General features: G+C 42.2%; 5 protein-coding genes across 8 annotated transcripts in view; 4 read left to right on the top strand and 1 right to left on the bottom strand.

Annotated features, from left to right (window-relative positions):
• The window catches only part of fhod3a (formin homology 2 domain containing 3a), a 52653-nt gene extending 42220 nt beyond the window's left edge, over positions 1-10433 (top strand). For 2 of the 3 annotated variants that reach the window (XM_051065629.1, XM_051065627.1), the window contains 12 exons: positions 1545-1862; positions 2245-2942; positions 3409-3549; positions 5089-5247; positions 5359-5541; positions 6437-6556; positions 6861-7022; positions 7634-7824; positions 7936-8140; positions 8574-8781; positions 8874-9038; positions 9206-10433. In XM_051065629.1, coding sequence (XP_050921586.1) covers positions 1545-1862; positions 2245-2942; positions 3409-3549; positions 5089-5247; positions 5359-5541; positions 6437-6556; positions 6861-7022; positions 7634-7824; positions 7936-8140; positions 8574-8781; positions 8874-9038; positions 9206-9399 — 2744 coding nt within the window. In that variant the 3' untranslated portion in view covers positions 9400-10433. Of the gene's footprint in view, positions 1-1544; positions 1863-2244; positions 2943-3408; positions 3550-5088; positions 5248-5358; positions 5542-6436; positions 6557-6860; positions 7023-7633; positions 7825-7935; positions 8141-8280; positions 8305-8573; positions 8782-8873; positions 9039-9205 lie in introns of all 3 variants that reach the window. The other variant, XM_018701424.2, reaches the window with a different exon arrangement.
• The window catches only part of LOC108900388 (sodium-dependent neutral amino acid transporter B(0)AT1), a 244075-nt gene that overhangs the window by 55944 nt on the left and 166604 nt on the right, over positions 1-21527 (bottom strand). The gene's annotated exons all lie outside the window — the stretch shown is intronic.
• Positions 10804-12127, top strand: LOC108900399 (glutathione S-transferase A-like). Its single transcript, XM_018701425.2, is given in 7 exon segments — positions 10804-11008; positions 11010-11069; positions 11218-11283; positions 11361-11466; positions 11575-11693; positions 11789-11874; positions 11950-12127. Coding segments are annotated over 7 exon segments (678 nt in total). The 5' UTR covers positions 10804-10900; the 3' UTR covers positions 12083-12127.
• LOC108900400 (glutathione S-transferase A) lies at positions 12266-15322 on the top strand. Its single transcript, XM_018701426.2, has 6 exons — positions 12266-12516; positions 13396-13461; positions 13565-13670; positions 14409-14527; positions 14630-14718; positions 14822-15322. Exons 1-6 carry the CDS (start codon positions 12349-12351, stop codon positions 14952-14954), a joined length of 681 nt encoding a protein of 226 aa, XP_018556942.1. The 5' UTR covers positions 12266-12348; the 3' UTR covers positions 14955-15322.
• Positions 18012-21386, top strand: LOC108900401 (glutathione S-transferase A). Its single transcript, XM_018701427.2, has 6 exons — positions 18012-18264; positions 18369-18434; positions 18642-18747; positions 19642-19760; positions 20880-20965; positions 21071-21386. The coding sequence occupies exons 1-6, from the start codon at positions 18097-18099 to the stop codon at positions 21201-21203; spliced, it is 678 nt and encodes a 225-aa protein (XP_018556943.1). The 5' UTR covers positions 18012-18096; the 3' UTR covers positions 21204-21386.

Here is a 21527-nt window from a genome sequence, read left to right on the forward strand (position 1 = left end):
TAAATGGATAAGTTTTTTCTGTACACTGTGAAATAACTTATGGTCTTATAATGAGTAATGGTGGTAGGGATATTGAATTCAACACAACTCAAAGTTATAATCCTCAAGATTTCATTTGGCAACTCCTGTGGTTACCATGGTAACAGTTAGTGCAGGTTAATTCTATAGTAAACACTCACTGAGCGGTTAGTTTGTCTGGTATCTCTGTTAACAGTGCCGCCAAGCAAACTCATGTTTTAATAAAGAAGAAAGTCAGTAATTGGAACTGTAATCTGATTTCATGCTGCACACACTGCAAGTAGTTCTAGTAGTCAGTAATAGACAACAGCAGGGGAACAGAAACTGGAGTTGGATACCCTACTCTTACTGAAGAGTTGGACGTATGCACCACTTCACCTGAAACATTTCATCTAATAGCTCATGTTTAAAACTGATCTGCTGTCAAAAATGATCAAAAATGACCATGCATTGTTTTCCTGTGAATCATTGTGCATGTGAAGGCAGTCCAACATAACAATGAAAATCACTATATATAGAGACGGAATTACTAAATGTATATACACTGAATGGCTATTGTCGAAAAGATGTTGACCATAAATAGCTTCAAAAATGGGGTTTGACTTAATGAAAATCTTGAGGATTAAAACTTTTAAGGTTGTATCTGTGTGTTAAAGGTCTCTTTCTTTGGCACGCTTGTATGACTTTGAATTCTGCTGGTCGAGTACTTTTGGGAGTTATAATTAAAACCAGAGGGTCGCTGGTTCAATTCCCAAAAGCGCGCCCCAAAGCAATCATTCTTAACCTTAAATTGCTTCAGTTTGCAGCTTGCTGTTTAAATTAGCATGCAGGCGTGAGCAAAAGAGGCAGAGGAGAGACAGACTGTGGAAAATAGTGAGGGATAGGAGGGGACACCATCCGTGGGGTAGAAAGAAAAAAAAACACAGAGAGAGGATATGGGTGAAAGGGTCAAATGGGTTTTTGAAAGAGCTTTTTGAAAGTGTGATGCCAAAACATCTTGTGTAAGAAAACAGCCTTGTTTTGGAGTGCATGTGCAGCCATGAGCTGAGGTCCTGCAGCTCAAACAGGCGAGTGTATGAGGCCTCAGTGTGTCGTGTTATTCTAACCCCGCCTGCATCACTGCATGGACTGTACATCTGAGTTACGTGTGTGTGCCATGTACATGAGTGTTTTGATGTAAACAGGAACTTAATTCTTCATTTCCTGTTCATATCCTGGTCCTGCTACAACCCAGCTTTGTGTACTCGCCACATTGTTTACATTACTGTATGTGTGTATTTTTGTTTTTCTTTTTAGTGTGTGTGTGTGTGTGTTTGTGTGTGTGTGAATGTATGTTGATACAGGGGTGTCTCATGTGCAGCTTAAACAGAGACACCTTTAAAATCAAAGACAGCCATGTTTCATGTTTCAAACAGTATTTCATTGCCAATAACTCAAACACCTTGCAGTATCTTTCTGTGTAAGTTCGAGAAAAAACATAAAATCAGAGTCTAGGAGAATAAAGTAACACTGAGTTTTCATGACAGGTGAGGCTGATGACTCCAGCACCAGTGTAGAAACAGAAGAAAAAGAGGCAGAAGCCGCCGCTGAAGAGGAGGAAGAACAGAGAGAAGAGGAGGAAGAGGAAGTCCAAGAGGAGACAGCAGCAGAAAAGGAGGAGGAAGTCGAGGAGCGTGAGCAGGAACCGGAGAAAGAGAGAGAGGAGGCAGAGGAGGACAGCGGCATCCTGAGCGACAAGGAACGACAGAATGAGGAAGTAAATGAGAAGGACAACTGCTCGGCCTCCAGCATCTCCTCTGCCAGCAGCACTCTGGAGAGAGAGGAGAGGGGGAGCACTGAGAATGGTGGGTAGCTGTTACTGCAAAACATCCAAGTTTTCTATCTTGGTTCAAGAATTTTATTCAGCTGCAATGAGAGCATAATGCAGTGTGTAGAGATAATGTGGCAAAGTTCTCACATTACCGGTCAAGTCAAGTCTGTGATCACAGAGAGAGACATACAGAAACTGACACAGGACCTGTTAGAGCGCTGTATGTAGGACTATAAATGAACAAGAGTAAAACTGCAAAATAATAAAGAGAAAGGACATGATTCTTTGGAAAATGATTCTTGACTTAATCATGCTGTATTTCAGATTCCTCATTCTCATAATACTGTAATATACTAGTGTAAGGCCTCCTCTATCAGGGCTTTTTCTCTTCTTAACCTCCTCACTGTCTTTCTCAGGCTTTAAGGAGGCAGAGGTGAATGAGCAGTGCAGCAAACTCCTTAACAGCAAACTCTTCATGCTGGACATGCTGTACTCCCAGAACAAGAAGCCCAGTGATGAGGAGGAGGAAGAGGAGGATGCAGAGAAGGAGAAAGAGAGAGGAGAGGAGGAGGACAAAGAAACCCAGGAGGATGCTGAGGGGCAGCTGGACGACGGTCAGCAGAGCGACAACAGGTCTGACAAATCAGAACACCGGGGGAGCATCCGCCCCTTCGCTGAGCGATTTGGAGACTTGATCAAGGACCTCGGTTCACCCCACCCTCAGCTGGATGCCCCAGCCAACGAGCCCCCTCCTCCCCCACCCAAAAAGGAATCGGACACGATCTGGGACCAGCTCCTGGCCAGCCCCCGAGAGCTGCGCATCGGGGACATCAACTTCACCGACCTGACGGAGGAAGATGATAAGGACATTCTGGATGCTGTTTTGATGGGAGGATGTGGCGACCTCCCGCCCCCACCTCCTCCTCCACCCTTCATCCCCCGCTTCCCTCCACCCCCACCCATGCTAGGCAGCTGCCCCCCACCTCCTCCCTTGATTGGGATTATGAGGCCTCCACCTCCTCCTTCCATTAGTGCTTCAATTCCAGTGCCTCCTCCCCCTGAGCCGCCTCTGTTCAACAAGAAGAAGAAGACAATCAGGCTCTTCTGGAGCGAGGTGAGTCAAGACACAAGGAGCATTTTCATTAACCAGGTACAACTAAGGCTTGTTGGAAAAATCAAACAGTTGCATCTCTGTTTTTATTCAGTTTTACACAATTTTTTTTCCAGAAGGTGATAAGTGGAGGTAGAGTATCACAGAACTGCTCAGAACATTCAGTTTCTCTCTACGTCTCAAGGAATGAAGTTCATATTACCATTTCTTTTTTGTCAGAAGTATTTGACCTATATTGTTGGTTGGGCAGAAGATCCCACAGATCAAGAAGAGCTTATTAAAGACTGCATGTTTCCATTAACCAGTTAAGATTAAGGAGTCATCAAAAACAATGACTCACTCAACATGTTCCTGTTGATGCTATTATTTGTGGCTCTTTCTCTCTCATTTACCTGTTTTATTGTAGGAAATGGGAGTCTAGCACATGTCTCTACTTAATGGAGTCCATTCTTGTTGTCTCTGTGATCAGGTGCGTCCGACAGACTCTCAGTACAGGGACTACAAGCGGAGCGGAGACTCATTCTGGTCCAAACTGGATCCAGTTAAATTGGACACAGCTAAACTGGAGCACTTATTTGAGTCCAAGTCGAAGGAAATACCAGTTACAAAGGTAAACAACAAGTCTCTGATCAGGGCTTAGTGTGGTGATGATGCATGTGCCTGTTCTAGTGCAGCATTTTCAAAATGACACTTATTGCCCCTGGATGGTCTGATCATGTTTTATTGTCAACTATCACCATGTAAGATATCTTTGTGGGAAATTGTAAATCAACCACATCATTGACCATATTTCAAGTCATAGCTGCTCCTCATAAAAATTGCTGAACATTGTCAAGCATCATGTCCTTTCTGTTTTCTCCTCGTGACATCTCATGTACTCTCATGGCTACTCCTTTATCACAAACACCTCCTTGCTACCACCCACACAGTGTGTAGGTTTGATGTCCATTATCTCAGCATCTTAGCACTTGCAAGCTGATGTTTTAAAAGCTAAGCGAGGTCATGTGTGTTCTGATCCTGATCAAACGTGGGAGTGTTGAATCCTTTGTAATTCTCACAAAGCCTTTAAATAAGAAACGTATGGTCTGCTAAGATAGGGGTGCTGAAGCCAGGCATCTCACACTTTGAACTCCTGATCCACTGCTTCACACCACAACTTCTGTTACAGCCAAACCAGTTAGTTACTCACCTCGGCTCGGCTTCTGGTCTACATGTAATGTAACAGTATGATGGTGGTCTGCAGTTACAGTATTAAGATTGAAACAGCTCGAGCAAAGCTGTCAGTTAATGAGAGAATCCAGGTTTTAAAGGGACCTTCAGAAACCAAAGCCGTCATGGGTCAGAGGGAACAGAGGGAACTACTTTTGGTTATATGGTCTTCTCACCTTATCCATTAGAATGTTATGTTATAGATGTAAAAGATTGCAAAGCTCAAACAAGTTTTGCATGGTTTTTTCCACCACAGTGCGTGGTTGGTATCACTTTTTAGTAACATGTTTTTCTTAGTTATACAACCTCAAGTCTTTGCCCCTTACAACTTCTTGCCAGTCTGACTGATTAATCTAGTCAACATTAACAGAAACATTATTCAACTTTCCACATCACACAATAGTAAACAAGACTGACTTACAAAAGCAAATAAATCTTTAATTGAATTTGATTCTTTACATAAAACACCATCAACAAGAAGTGTATTTCTATAAACAATTTAACAGATATTTTAAACTTTTTACCTCAATAACCTGTGGGAAACTGGCAGAAAGTTAGATAAAAGTTAAGTTAGTCTTATGTATCATAAGAGCGGAAACTGTAACATGAACATGAGTTGTACTGTAAGCCTATCGCTCTCCATGTTGTGACAATAAAATTTCCCGGAGGAGCTAACTAGGTCTTAGCACCTACTCTGTTACACTCAGTGACATATTACGACTTCCTTCCCATAATAGCTTATACTAGCCTCAACTGCCCTGTGAGGTCATCTCTACACATAGTGACAATATGTCTGCAGACTTATGCAAACACTCACACAGTACAGACCTAACCTATAATGGTATTTCCTGCTCTTACTGACCATATAGTTCCAGCTGCAGTCAGTGTAACTTATAATACTTACAAGCCCAAAAACCCTCTCTGTGTTTTTGTGTCCCAGAAAACAGCAGCAGATGGAAAACGTCAGGAGATCATCGTTTTGGATTCCAAGAGGAGTAACGCCATCAACATTGGCCTGACAGTGCTGCCTCCTCCTCGCACTATCAAGACGGCCATCCTTAACTTTGACGAGTACGCGCTCAACAAGGAGGGCATAGAGGTGAGAGATACGGGGGATGGTGACAAGAAAAGAAAGCAAGTGATGACTGAAACTCACCCCTGAATCCTCTATTTGATGTATTACACCTATCATCCACATCTTCTCCCTCAGAAAATCCTGACAATGATCCCCACAGAGGAGGAGAAGCAGAAGATTCAAGAGGCACAGCTGGCCAACCCTGATGTCCCGTTAGGCTCAGCAGAGCAGTTCCTCCTCACTCTGTCCTCCATCAGCGAGCTCTCTGCCAGACTCCAACTCTGGGCCTTCAAGATGGACTACGAGGCAACTGAGAAGGTCTGTTTTAAACATGGGACAGTACTTTTAACAGTTAAAACTATAAGAATTTGAAGAAAAAATAGTTTTCATAAGAATGTCTGAGAGGGGATGCCAAACCAAAGCCATTAGCAAATGCACATTTAAAATCGGACTATCATACATAATAAATGAATGTGGGTTTATTAAAGCAGAAACAGACATGGCTAAATGAACTTTGCACCATAAAGGATGGAGTAAATGTGCACAGCATGTGTGCATTTGTGTGTGTGTCTTATGCCCGTGTCAGTAAGAATCAACATCCCCTTTAGTACAAACAACATCCGCAAAACATCCACATAGTTACATAATAACATCATAACAAAATATGCAAGCTTATTAGCAGCACCTCATCTTCTTCTCCTGGCACACCATGTTTTACTCAAGCAAAGAATGCATCCAGGAGAAGAAGTTCAAAGTCAAAACCCGGAGAATGAAAAACATGCCGCCCCTCCGTTGCTGTCCTGTAAATTTTACGGCTCTCCGCAGCAGGATGCAGTTTGTCTTTAATCTCTCCATGAAAGGCAAGATTCCCGACCGCACGTTCGATGGAGCTGCGTTCCTGACTCGACCCTGTGGGACAGTTTGGCCGAGGGAGGCTTAATCTAGGGCAACATACCATGCAGGCACACAAGGAAACAAAAGGGCTCACGTAATCAGAAGCATGTTTGTTAGCGAAGGCTGACCGAGGGAGCAACCTTTAAACAACCTCTCATGACCTCAGATGAGAGCAAATGATTTGTGGTGGGAGAGGAGGTGCACCTGTTCACCACTTAAATAACTGTAGACTGATGAAACACATGTTTTTGCAGAGTCTTAATTGACTTACCTAATGATGCGTGTGTGTGTGTCTGTGTGTATGTTTTCCTCCTCTCAGGAAGTAGCAGAGCCGCTGCAGGATCTGAAGGAGGGTATGGAGCAGCTGGAGAAGAACAAAACTTTACGCTACATCCTCTCCACACTGCTCTCAATCGGAAACTTCCTCAATGGCACCAATGTGAGTCACGATGACTGTTACAGGTTCACATCATCTTACTGGGTCATAATGACAAGCTTCCTTTGTTGTCTGCAATGATTAGTAGTTACTACAGTGATTCTAATGGAGTGTGAATCAGCCATGTCTATAATTTACAGATTAAAAATTACATCACATATTAACTATAATCTGGTGAGGTCAGATGTACCTTAAATGCTCCTTCAGGTATTAAGAGTGTGACTTTTTCGTTTGTTATCTCATAGAAATATAGAAAAGGAAGCACAGTTTCTTCTTCTGTAAGTAACCAGTGTGTCCCTGTGTCCAGGCTAAAGGCTTTGAGTTGACCTATTTGGAGAAGGTTCCAGAGGTGAAGGACACGGTCCACAAACAGTCTCTGCTGCATCACGCCTGCTCTGTGGTGGTGGAGAACTTCCCACAGAGCACTGACCTCTACTCTGAGATTGGAGCCATCACACGTTCTGCAAAGGTACGCTCTACACTCACCAGTGGAAAGCTTGTACACACATTATTTTGAATTCCTGCACTGTAAAGCAATTTTAAACAGGTCAAGCTTTGAAATGTAATGCTTTGCTGCTGCTTTAAACTTGTTGAGTTACAGTAAATTTGTTGAAATTTGGCTCACGGGTTACTGTAATGTAAAACCAAATTTATCACTGAATTTAGCAAAATAAGTTAAATAAATGTATGATATTAAGTTCAATAAACAAAGACTCAGTCAGACTAACATATCATAGTAAAAATTGTTAATATTTTTTCAGTTTGAATAATCAGATCATCATTTGCCCACAAAGATCATACAGCTGCTGCTTTTGGAGCCACTTCTCACTAGACTTTAGAAACAATTTATCAGGTTGCTCCTGGTGACGCTGTCAAATTAAAAATGTACAGGGGAAGGGACTGATGTAGATACTAATCTTCACTCTGATTAGCACTGTTTTCATTAGTATCAGAATTAAAATAGAATAAAATATAACACTAAGGTATTACTGAGAGAACGTGCTACATTTTGTTTTGGATGTTGATTAAAGTAGCTTTCCACTACAAGTCTCTTATTTTCTTCAACATCTCTTTCATCAGGTGGACTTTGACCAGCTGCAGGAAAATCTGTGTCAGATGGAGCGCCGCTGCAAAGCCTCATGGGATCACCTGAAGGTTATTGCCAAGCATGAGATGAAGCCCCAGTTGAAGCAGAAGATGTCTGACTTCCTCAAAGACTGTGCTGAGAGGATCATCATCCTCAAGATTGTTCACCGCAGGATCATCAACAGGTGGCTTCCCTCGCTGCAGTTTTGTTGAAGAAGAAAAGAAGGAAAAAGTATTCTGAAGGGAAAAAAAGCGTTCTCATTCTTCCCGTCCTGTCCTCCTCCTCTTTCTCCCAGGTTCCATTCTTTCTTGTTGTTCCTCGGTCATCCAGCGTACAGCGTTAGGGAGGTCAGCGTCCACAGGTTCAGTAAGATCCTCAGCGAGTTTGCACTGGAGTACCGAACCACCAGAGACCGCGTGCTGCAGCAGAAACAGAAACGGGCCGACCACCGCGAACGCAACAAGACCCGAGGAAAGATGATCATGGACGTCAATGCTCCTGTGAGTCTCACACAAACACAATCCTTTACACAGAGACACACTCTGACACACACTCTGTTTTTTAGCTCTTCTTTTTTCAAATCTGCTGCTACTTTTTTCCCTTCATTTCCTTCAACTATAACTCTTTCTCTCTCCTGTAGTCTGATGATGAAGAGGAGAGTGAGGTATCGACATGTGTCCTGCCTGTCTGCATGCCTGTGTCTGTGTGTGTGTGCATGAACCCACTAACTGTAACTAGATCACTTTACCTCAAAGTTTCCTTTTCACCTAACACCCAAGTGAATCAGTCAATAAAATACAGTAGGGGCTGCACCTTTACAGGTTGGGTGTTTTCTTTGATGCCTCCGGTTTGGCATGGTTGACTCAAAGCCCAAAATACTTAAAATACAAGCTGCCAAATTGATATCTTTTTTGACACTGTTCTCCCCATCAGTGCGGTCGGTATGGCTCCAGCAGCAACAACAGCGCCCCTAGTGGCAGCCAGGAGAGCGAGCAGCCTCAGGGCCTGGACCACGCTGAGGACGCCGCAGAGCACGAGCACATGAAAGCAGTGCTGAGGACCAGCCTCAGCGGTGGTGACAAGGAGGCCAGCGGGGTACCGGGGCTTCGGACACGGACAAGATCACGGCCTGGACGAGGAGGTGAGGGTGACACGAGGTTCCTCACAGAGTCACACAGATGAATAGGCAGCCACAATGAAGAAGCATTTGACACTCCGCTCTGATTTGTTCAGGTCGCAGCATGCAGGCGTGGACACCACCCGTGGAGGACGCTCAGCTCTGTGGAGATGACGCCGCAGACGAAATCATGGAGCGCATCGTGAGGTCGGCCACTCAGGGTCCAGGAACCAGAGCTCAGCCCAGAGAGAGGAGGAGGTCCAGGGCAAACCGCAAGTCATGTACGACCTGAGTGCTGATTCTGTGTCCCAAATACACGCCACAGACAAATAAAGCACATTTAAAACAGTCACTATCCATACTGAAGAACCTTGGATTTTTGAGTGTGCTGTTGTCAACAATATAACTAATCCTCTCTTTACTTTTCTTTACCTCCCATTGTTGGCAGTGAGGCGGACTCTGAGGAACGGTCTGACACCAGAAGAAGCTCTTGCTTTAGGACTAACTGATTCTCCAGATACACAATATGTGATCACCTCCCCCTCCCATCTGTCCTCATTGCTGTGGAATCACAGTGGCAAGGCTGCCCTCCTTCACCAAGACTTTACATCGTTGTATTCCACCAGTTACATGCCCCTTTAGGTTTTTGCCAGCTGCTAATCTTTGCCTGATGTGTCTGAGTGATGAAACTGCAGCCAAGATAGTGTTTTTAATGCAACGCAAAAAAAAAAAATCCCCCCAAAGAAGAAGGGGAAGTGAAGAAAAGAGAATGTGTTGAATGAGGACTGATGTATTCAACTTGGCACAAAGGAAAAAAAAAAGAAATCAGTGATGCTGCCTCTACACTGAGCTGAAACATTTTTGTATTTATATAAACATACTTTAAACATTGCATTAGTCCAAAGGGATAATTTCTGCTTTACGTTTCTGCAGCTGCGACTTCACCATATTTCATTTATTTAAGCTGTGAATTTTGGTTGAGTTTGTTCATTTGGTCTCTTATCCAGTTTCAAAGAATTCCAAGAGATCTCCACAAACAAAGAGGCCTACTAAGAATCATCCTTTGTGAAAATGCAGATGTTGTTCTGCAGCTGCACGTTTGACAAGTGGTGAGTGTAGCTGTGTTTAGTAGGAATGTGAAAGGTTTTCATTCTGATGTGTGCCTTTCATTTAAAAGGGACGTTGCTGCACCTTTTCACCATCTCTCCCTATTGTTTTATTCACCTCCTACTTCTCAGATGACTCCCAAATGTCACAGGTGTGGTTATACCGAGTGTTGAATACAATTACCTTTTGATCTCAGTATTTATTTGCAAAGCTCAGACATCTTGCACCTTATTCAGCATTAATAGTCAGTCATTGCTGAAATGAACAACTGACGCGAAACACAAAAAAGGAAGTTTTTATCTCAGAGGAACTGTTTGTAAAGTGTAAAAAGACAAAAAGATAAGGACGTTTTTTTGAATTTTAATAATCTATTTGAAGGATGTGCAGAGAATTCTGCATAAAATGTGTAAATGCCCTTGTCAGCTGCCAGATAGTGTGCATGTTTAGTGTGGTTCATGTTCTGTATTATTTTTGTAATTTTCTGTAGAAACTTGTATAATAGTCTGAGAGAAAGGAAGAAAAGAGGCTATTCTGTGAACTGTAATTAAAAGACATGGAAGATGTGGTCAGAGCTGAAATATGTTTTAAATGTTGTTCCCTGCAGAGAGAACGTTGTGGTCATGTTGTACTTTGTATGGACTTGAACATGTCGTGGAACAGTCTGGATAAATGCACGCTCCTCTCACAGTGCGGCAAAAACTGGGAAACATCACTGCATAAATATCGTGTAGTGAGCTGAACATGAAACTGTGGTTATGAACACTTTCACTTGAAATGCTGTGTATACACATTCTGCAATAAAAAAAAACAAAAAACAAAACCCACTGAGTGAAAAAGTGGGTGTGCATGTCATTCTTCCTTACTGCTTTCACTTCTGAACACACAGTACACCACGTGGGTGTGCTACTGATCAACCTTTGGATTGATGAGGCGCCATAAACCACACAACCGCTGCTCACTTCACTCCTGCAGTTCAGTGTTTAGTCTTTTCACTTTGTCTCATTGACCTGGCTTCTGTCTGCACGGGCCTGTGTCCATGGCCAAGTCGATGAGTCTGCTGTGGGGGGCTGGATCCCCCCCATGCTGGCGAGTTATGATCACACTGGAGGAGAAGAAGCTGCAGGGATACAAACACAAGCTGCTGTCAGTTCGAGAAAGGAGAGCACAAATCACAGGAAGTCCTGGAAATCAACCCGAGAGGACAGGTAGGTGTAACAGGCACGTGATGATTGTGAAGAACAAAAGTAAAAGGACTGACACATTCCGAGTGATACGTGTTTTTATCTTGCTGGCCACACACACATTCCATATATTGCCTTCTTATGCTTATATTGTGTTTCTTTATTCTGCCAGCTCCCTGCCTTCAAACATGGAGATTACATCCTCAATGAGTCCACTGGAGCATGTTTATACCTGGAGGTAAAGTGTAAAAACTAAATACAGAATATTGTGAATGTTATACAGTTTACTGATTTTTTTTTTCTTCGCCATTACAGAATCAGTTTAAGTCCCAGGGCAACAAACTGATCCCAGACAGTCCTGCAGAACAAGCACTAATGTACCAACGCATGATGGAGGGTCTCACCCTCACTGATAAACTTAGTACGATACACACACACACACACACACACACACAGTGAAAGGGGGAAAAAAGTATTGAGCACTCTCACATACACCACACAGATGTTCACACTGGGTGCTCTGTTGTAGATTCAGTCATCTACTACGAATGGTTTGTCCCTGAAGACGAGAGACATGATTCTGCTGTGAAGAGAAACAGGGAGGCTCTGGCAGCTGAACTCAAACTCTGGGAGGGTTACCTACAGACGGTAGTGTATAAACAGCACACACCTACACACACACACACTTGAGCACACACACTATTCTGCCAACAGTGTGTCTTTCATGTGCTCTCCGCATCAAGGTGGCTGCTGGTTCATACCTGGCCGGGGCCTTCTCATTGGCTGATGCCATCGTCTTTCCAAACATTGCTTATGCTTTCCGTTTCGGGTAGGTGACTGGAAGAATGAGCCTCAGCCTGCTTTGTTTGTCAGTGCCATGTTTAACCTTGTGTCCTCTCTTTAGGCTGTCTGTTGGACATTACCCCAAACTGGCCAAATATTACAGCCTGCTGAGGAACAGACCCAGCATTAAAGCCACCTGGCCCCCGCACTGGCTGGCCAGCCCACAGGGTTTTGACATCCTGAAGGACCTGTGAAGCACACAATAGTTAATAGTGAATAAAAACATTATTCAGAAACAAGTTGTGTATTCGTTTTTTTTCGCATGGAAAGGTGAGGTGAAAGCTTGAAAGACAGTAAGTTGTAGTTCCCACTCCCAGCCACTAGATGGCAATGTGTACCTTAATTACAACTTGAAATCTCCTTGTAATGCGGGAAGAATAACAACAAGTTCCTGCGTTGTTGTGCGTCCGTCTCCTAGTGGCATTAACAGGAGAAGGTGCAAGTCTCGAAATCTAAAACCATGGCCCAGGACATGACTCTGCTCTGGGGCTCCGGCTCTCCTCCCTGCTGGAGGGTGATGATCGCCCTGGAGGAGAAGAAGCTGCAGGGCTACAACCAAAAACTGCTCTCCTTTGAGAAAATGGAGCACAAGTCCCAGGAAGTGTTAGATATAAATCCCAGGGGACAGGTAGGAGTAACCTGCAGCCAGCCCCACCATAACCAACAGCTGTTAGTGAATTACACTCAGTGAAATAGACCAATGATACCTGACCTCCCTCCTTTTACAGTGCATAATAATCTCAGCAACTGGCATTAACGGAGGAAACAATCATTGCTTGTAACCTAACGCCAAACTCCACTCAGAACTTCAAGCGTTTAATAATTTCCAGCTTACTGGCAGAAAAGCACACAAGTTGAAAGTTAAAAGAAGGCTTGTTACAAGTCACAGAGATGGAGTATGTAATTCGGGTTATATTTAGTTTATCAAACAGGTTGTTTTTTTCATGCACGAATGAATCTCTATGACCTCTCACATAGACGCACCAGAGAGCCGGTAACTACCAATGTAAGCAGTGATTATCATGAGTCATTAACTGTCTCTCAACAGTCTTAATTCATCATTTATCAGGCTTGTCGTTTACCAGCGAGCAAGATAAAACATAAAAACTGAATTGACGGGATTTTGAAGGCAGATTGGCGGGTACGACTCAGTACGATAAAGGGCTAGGTGATATGCTGTGGCAGCTCAAGCAAACAAGTGCACTATCCTTATTTGCAGTTAATATTCGCACAGCCACGCAACACATATAAGTCATTCTTAAACATAGTACAGTACAATGTAGTTAGCTAACAGTGTTTTGCTAAAAACACTTCGTTGTGAGAGAGTTTTTGTTCCTCCAGAGTCCCTGTGTGATACAGCACAGCAGGTTGTCTTAATTAGCTCCCAGTAGCATTAGCATTAATTCTGGTTTTAACTAATGCACCAGCGTAATTGCAGGTAATATCAGGTATCCTTTGAATAGCGCGTCCTGCTCATAACCGGTTTTTTTTTTTTTTTTTTTTTAAGCTTCCCTCTTTCAAACATGGAGACACCATTGTGAATGAATCCTATGCAGCCTGTTTTTACCTGGAGGTGAGTGAGCCAGTCCTATCAACAACAAAAAAATATCACAGCATTAATATTATTAAGTGTACTATGTTCAAATATGTCTGTTTTTTTCCTCTTCTAATGCCAGAGTCAGTTTAAGTCCCAGGGAAACCAGCTGATCCCAGACAGCCCAGCAGAACAAGCACTGATGTACCAACGCATGTTTGAGGGTCTCACATTCTACGAAAAACTCAGTAAGACAAATAAACTCAATCCATAAGTCAGATCGAGTCATAAACAAGTCAGGTTACTTTTTATGCCATGCACTTAAAAATGGGGATAACACTGTTTACAGTTTAGGCCTGTACAAATGTTTTGGCACCCTTCAACTTAACAATACTCAGACCTTTATTAATTCATCAGAGTGGCCCTCACAGTCCCCTGACATGAACATTACTGAGAATCTGTGGGTGCAAAACAGCCAAGAAATATCTTTTTAAAAAAATGTGATATTCGCCAAAGGGCGGGTTGCTAAGTACTTAGCCATGTGCCCAAACTTTTGCACGTGCCCTAATTACTGATTCATATTTTTATCTTCAAGATCAGTTCATGAAATAAAAAAGACATATTTGTCTGTGCTTAGACCTTCAGTGTTGCAAAAAACTATTAAAACCACACAAATGAACAGCACTGTTGAACTGGATGACATGCTCCTTTACAATGCTGATTGTGGGCACTGTAGTTTATTTTGAATCAGTCCCTCAGCCACTGTAAATATTATAGTACCTTACATGTATTAATCCACAGCAGAAAGTAGTCCCCAACAAATGCAAGATAAAGAAGACTTATCCTTAAACAATGAATTATTGATGTTTAAAAATACTACTCTTTGACCAAGGTTTTATAATGTGGATATATTGTTGTCACACATCCTGAAGCTGCTATCTGTGCAGTATGTTAATGTGTGTATGTTTTTTTTTTTTTAAAAAAAGATGCAGTCATCTACTACGACTGGTTTGTCCCTGAGGGGGAGAGGCATGACTCTGCACTGAAGAGAAACAAGGAGGCTCTGGCCACTGAACTCAAACTCTGGGATGGTTACCTGCAGAAGGTAGTGTGTGTACAGCACTCACACACACACACAAACATAAACAAACTGGGCATGCACTGACATATTCAACCATGCCATATTTTTGTACCTCTTCCATTTAAGCTGGGCTCAGGCACTTACCTGGCAGGACCATCCTTCTCACTGGCAGATGTGACCGTTTTCCCAACTGTTGCTACTGTTTTCAGATTTGGGTAAGGGGAGGAAAGAGCTGCTGTATTGTATTGACGTCATGTTTGCCAGTAGATGCATGGCTTGACACTGCAGTACAAATGTTTCCCACCTTCTGTTTTACAGATTATCTGCAGAGCGTTACCCTAAACTGGGAGAGTATTACGCTCTGCTGAAGGAGAGACCCAGCATCAAAGCCAGCTGGCCTCCTCATTGGTTGGAAAACACTAAGGGACAAGACACCCTCAAAGACATTTGATGTTTGCTTGCAAGCCACATCTGCCTGTAGTGCCATAGTTTGGTTTCTCTACAAATACTTTTGTATAGTTTTAACTTACAGTTTGTCAAATATGATCTTCTAGTTTTCTGAAAAAGAAACAGTGTTAAGATGACTAATATGCTGTAAATATGTCATAGTTATAAGGCAAAAATGTGGTTCTTATTTTTTTTTATCAAACAAACTTTAGTATTTTGTTCCTGAAAATTTTCTTTATGTTATCTTCCTATCAAAAATCAGGCTATTAAACTGCACTGTTGTTGGCATAGCAGCTTCCGTTGCCCAGATACGTGTCATGTATATCTTACATCAGTATCCATTGACTAATACACATGAGAGTTGCAAAAGCAGCAGGTGTTGTTGTGTTTTGGGCTTTTCTCTAGTTTTCAACCTTTGTATTAAATGGGAATTGTCTCTGTCAGATCTTATCCTTACAGACTGCATTGTCAACCGGTATACTGGTTCTACAACTGTAGCGCAGGCCAAGCAAAACTGAGATGTCGCTGTTAAAGGCGTCAACAGAATCTGAGAATAAAAGATGGAGAAAAGTCTGTGTGTTACAGCTGCCATTGAAGAGTTTACATGATCAGATGACCCCTATCTTCAGGTCTAGTGTGCCACAGATTAGATCTCAGTAGAACAGGTAGGCGGTATCTTTGGCGGCATGGACTGTCTGTTTTATTGTCTGGGTGGCTGTGACAGAACTGGTTTTGCTCTGCACAAAGGTAATTGTGTTATCATGACTTTGCATGCGGTAAATCTATATCGCATGCTGTGCATGACTTTGAATTTTATTTAGAATGCACACAGCCTCTCTAACACATCCACTGAAGCTGCACTGTGCAGGGTGTTGGCCTTTAGCACTTAAATAAATGATGTTATGTGCATTAGCTACGTAGAGGTGTTTTACATGTATATGAGCACTGTACAACATGTACATCTTTCACAGTTCTACTGAATAGAGCTGCACTAGAGGACTTGTGTGAATTGGCATTCTGGTTCTCTTTCTCTTCTCGTGTTTGAATCCAAGTTACCTGTTGAATGTTTCGGATCTTTCTCTGAGCTCATACTTAGTTCTTGGCACTGTGAACTTGTACCGTCAGCTGACGATTGCAGTGGCAGTACAAGGGGCTGCCCCATCTAACCACTAGCCTCTGCTGCCTGTCTGACAGGAGCACTACACATATGCTTAGTGGCAGTTTGAAAGTTCACAGACAAGCAATACTGAAGGAATGTGTATACTGTTTACTGTAAGAGCTATGCAAACACTTCTCTGATCAAATAGCATCTTTCTATTTGTTATTATAAGATCAGTCTATGGAAACCAGACCAGAATAAGTTTTTTTTATATTGTCTGTTGTTAATGCTGATGATCACATGCTGACAATCAGCGAACAAATTAATGATCTTCTAAAATAAAAGCCAAGGACAGGACATTAAAAGCATGAGACAAAAATCAAGTAGACAAACAGAAAAAAGAAATTGGTTATCAGGCCACCATATTAAATGTTTGTTAAAATGTTTCAAGTGATATGTAGAGCTGGGCCTTGTGTATCCACCTACATGACACCATATTATAGAGAAACTGTTACTTGTAGTGCACCATAGCTTTTTTTGTCCATCTTAATGTGCTTAGTCAATAGAAAGAGGCTAAGTCATGCAAGTCGAGCAGAATGATACTGATAAACTGGCACGTGCGCACACACACGCAACAAATGCACGCACACAACAAAGACACTGCGTACTGCTGGAGACATGAGGAGAATTTTAGAATGAAAAATGAAACGACACTAAGGTGGAATGTCACTGGTTCACTCACCCGTACATTACATAACCACACTAAATTCTCTGAAAGGGTTGTTCTTGAAATACAGGGAAATTATTGAAGTCTTAGACACAAAATAATACTGAATGTATAACCTGAAGGAACAGGCCTCAGCAAAGCTAAATGTTTCAGGTCATTTCTGCAGCTTTCTTTGTATCAACAGGTTGTCTTTGAATGCAACAGCACACCAAAGCAACAAAGACACGTTGACAGCAAACTGTTATCAAATGCATTACAGGTCTGTGGTCTTACTTCCACACACAGTTTACTCCACTCACTGTAGTGCTGATACTGGCAGCTATTCAAACACACAATGAGGCATAAAGAAGAATGTGAACACTGGGGGGGGGGGGGCAAATTTTCTATTTAGGACACTTCTTGAATGTCATTCACTGTATATAAAGATAAATTAGACGGGCGGTGTCAGTTACATTCAGTACAGATTTGATTGTTTAATTTGAATGACTGTGGCCAGAACCGGTTTCCCTCTCTGTGTGTGTATGCAGGAGTGAATGGAAAGTGCTGAGTCACTGTGAGTGGCCAGCAGTCAAATGTCAGGATGCAGCACGTACATTCAACAGGAAAACGGCAAATCACTGCAGAAACGGTTCACAATAAAAACCATGCATAATAAACCAATATAATATGATACAATAGTAATAGAAGAGGGAATATATGAATAGGGGAATATATAAAAAACACCAGAAGACAATGCTCTGATACCTATAAACCCTGCAAGGATTTTGTAGTACAATTTATACTTTTAACTTAGGTGAATAGTGAATAGTTTCATTATTAGTTAAAAGTTTTCTTTTTTTTGTGTGTGTGTTGGTTCAGGGTTTACCTTTTGCCTATATTTCATGAGATGCATGTCTGAGATCAAAGAGTGTTAACACAGGGCAAGAGAAGTCCCTCCTCCACACATTTGCCTTTGCCTAATGCCTGTTTATACAAGCAGCTGGAGGCATAATCCACCGTCAAGTAGTTTGTAAATGCACCCAGCTGAGCTGTGTGGTTAATATAAAAACATTTTAAAGTGGCATCATGTTGCCCTGAGTTACAGAAGAGGTGGGAGGGTTGACGTGCTCGGGCAGGGTGTGAACTATCTCAACTGTCTTGAGTCACACATCTTTGGTGATAACACAGAAATGGGATGGGACTTAATTCCACCAATCCAATGTGAGGGAGCCGAGCTTGTTATAAAACCAGGCACCAGTCACACCACAACTTCACTCCTCACCTCTTCCACTATTCAGCACTTCTCAGCCTCTGCCTGGCACAGCAGCTCGTTCTGAAACCATGGCCAAGGACATGACTCTTCTCTGGGGCTCCGGCTCTCCTCCCTGCTGGAGGGTGATAATCGCCCTGGAGGAGAAGAACCTCCAGGGCTACAACCAAAAACTGCTCTCCTTTGAGAAAATGGAGCACAAGTCCCCAGAAGTCATGAAAATGAATCCCAGGGGACAGGTAAGATTCTCACTCCTTGCATAATTTCATTCTGCATTTGATGTATATTCATTTTACTGATTCAACTTTTAAGTAGTTTTAATTCCACTCTGTCTTTCCCAAAGCTTCCTGCCTTCAAACATGGGAACTTTGTCCTGAACGAGTCCTACGGTGCCTGCATGTACCTGGAGGTGAGAACTTGTGCTGAACTTGGGCCCAGTTAATAATGTATGAATCCATATGCTGTCAAGGAGTTAATAAGAAGGAGGGCTCCATGTGCTGTGTGTGTTCAGTGAAGCCTGGTAGACAAACAGTAACCTTACACTGCAGAGGAGGAGAAACCGGAGCTCTGTGCAGTTGTTGATAATAGTTGCTCTTTTCATTGTCTCCAACAACAGAGCCAGTTCAAGTCCCAGGGAAACAAGCTGACCCCCGACTGCCCCGCTGAGCAGGCAATGATGTACCAGCGCATGTTTGAGGGTCTCACGCTCGGCCAGAAAATGGGTATGTTAACCCCAGCATGCAAAGTGTTTCACTACTGTTTTGCAAGGGAAAGCATAACATGTTGACTCTGTGGCCGCATCATTTTAATAACAATAAATCAGGTCATGTTAGTTCCTCCAAACAACCTTTTGAACCACTTGGATTTTGCTGCAAAAGATTTTTCTCAGCAATAACTTTATGACTTTAGTTGTTGTTGCTATCCAGAGGTCTGCCTTCTGGGACTTTGAACTCCATCGCACTTGCCAACATCATACACCAATCTGCTACCTTTTTACCACTGGGACTTCATATCTTCAGTCAATCTCCTCAGAGGAAACTGAACATCAAGTGCCCCGTTCCCCACCCCCAAGAGACCTGAGTAGTTCAAAACACATGCCTTAATGAGCTGTGCACTAATGAGCTGTGCATTCACATAATGAAGCCATGGCACAATGCATTAAATCTGTGTGGTGGACCCCTTAAAACAGGTAGTGATATTGAAAGGTCATATGTTAATCCCACAAAGGATCACATGCTCAGACCAGCCTGCATGCAAAGTCATGAGACAGGGTATTTTATTTAAGGGGAGGTGTGCAAAAAGAAGAAAGTTGAATTCCTAGTGCATTACAGTTAACTTGTGGATAACATGAGGATTTGTTGAGCTGTCTGCTCTAAACTTGACTTGACTCAGCAGCTTTTACTCTCTGCAGTTTGAAACCGATGTTGCACAACAATGTCCTGACTGACCCCCACCCTCAGCTGGTGAAGGGAAATGAAAGCAATTGGTCTCGGCGCAGCATGGGAGTGGATATTGCGCAACGTGTGGATAGATTTTATCGATGCGTCTCATAGCTGTCATACCTCTGGGCAGCAGCTGTCACGACTGAATGCCTGTTACCTTTGTTTTTTTAACAGGGGACGTTATCTATTACAACTGGAAGGTCCCAGAGGGGGAGAGACACGACTCTGCTCTGAAGAGAAACAGAGAGGCTCTGGCTGCTGAGCTCAAGCTGTGGGAGGAATACCTGCAGAAGGTAAATCCAGACATAAAATACAATAGAATCAGACATATGAGATGTTTACAATTGAGAGAGGGAGCTGTAGATGTAGACTTTTAACCAAAGTGACACAAGCTCAGTGTTTGGCCCTTACATTCTGGTGGATAAAAGCAATTCTGTTCTTTAACAGTACATCACCAGCAGCAGTGCTTTGTACTGAAGTTATTATTTTTAAGCTATATTTAAAGTTCAAACAATTGGAAAGTCAAGGAAAAGATTTAGAACCTCAGTTTACACTAGAAGACACTAAAATAAACCTTTTCATTTTCTCAAGATGGTGGCAAAGGTTTTGTTTTCAATACTAAAAAAGTACTAAAAGGAATAGTTCAATAGATTTTGGGGGGATTATTCACTCTTTAGCCAGGAGTTCAATGCTTAACATAGCATAGCATAAAGACTGAAAAAATAGGGACCGATAAAAGAAATCTGCCTCCCATCACCTAAAGTTTGCATATTAACATGTCTTATATCTTATTTATTAAGAAGAAAAAACTAAGCGTAAAAACAACAAGTTGTAGATTTAGATTGGGTTATGTGCTCTAACTAGGAAGTCACTGCACCCAGCCAAGAAATACTCCATAACCCAAGTAAGATTGCAACTTGTTGTTTTTACAGTGCAGGTAAAACCAATTAAAAACAACATATTAATTAGTGAGCTTTAGAATCAGGGTCAGAATCAGAAACACTTCAATGATCTCCAAAGGGAAACTGTTGTGTTAGTAGGAGAGTAGGAGGTTTTTGTTTCCTTTGGACTGTTTCCCCATTTCCAGTCTTTTTGCTAAGCTAACCTGCTGCTTCGTACTATGTGATAGTGGATTTCCTCTTCTCCTCTAACTCTTGGTTAAAGAAAAAAAAAAGGTGAATAAGCTCATGAAGCTTATTTCTCAAAAAGTCAAATTTCTTTAAAGGCACATGCTCCCATAATGTGTGTGTGTTATGTTAAGTCAAGCTGTAACCACTCACTGCTGACATGTAGGGTACGTTATAATTGCTGACAGGAACATTAATCCTGTTCAGCACTTTGCATGAATATCTTGGTTGTCAGATCTGCTCACCAGCATATGAATGTGGCCTCAACTCCTTTGTGTTTTCTAGGGACCAGGCCCTTTCCTGGCAGGAAAGACCTTTTCACTGGCTGATGTGACTGTTTATCCAGGCATTGCATATCTCTTCCGTTTTGGGTATGTGGATCAAATGCCTTAAAATGACTTAAAACTGCTCAACAAGATGAATGGATAGTTAATGAAAAGCAATACACACATAATAACTTTTTCTCCATTCTGCAGGTTATCAGAGGAGCGTTACCCTAAACTGGCAGAGTACTACAACTCTCTGAAGGACAGACCCAGCATTAAAGCCAGCTGGCCTCCCACTTGGAAGGAGAACCCACAGGGACAAGACACACTGAAAGACATCTGAGATTCACACACACACTAACTGTTCCTGTTGTGTAATATGTAACCACTTCTTGCATTGCACTACTTTAGCGGACCACATTTTTAAGAAATATGCTTTTTCTGTTACTGTGTTTGCTAATTTCCTAACAACATTTATTTGTGACTTAAACAACTTGTAATTCTACAATAAAACAATAAAAGCTGATTTTCAGCTTTACCTGTTTTATCATTATCAAGATCAGTTTACATCAAGCCTGTTTCTGACTGGAATATGGTTTATGGTCTGTGTAAGAAGAAGCAAAAATATTTGACCAGGGGCATCAACAGCAAGTTTGAGGTTTTTTTT

The sequence above is a fragment of the Lates calcarifer genome, linkage group LG3 (genome assembly GCF_001640805.2).
Source record: "Lates calcarifer isolate ASB-BC8 linkage group LG3, TLL_Latcal_v3, whole genome shotgun sequence".
In the NCBI taxonomy this organism is placed as follows: Eukaryota; Metazoa; Chordata; class Actinopteri; family Centropomidae; genus Lates; species Lates calcarifer.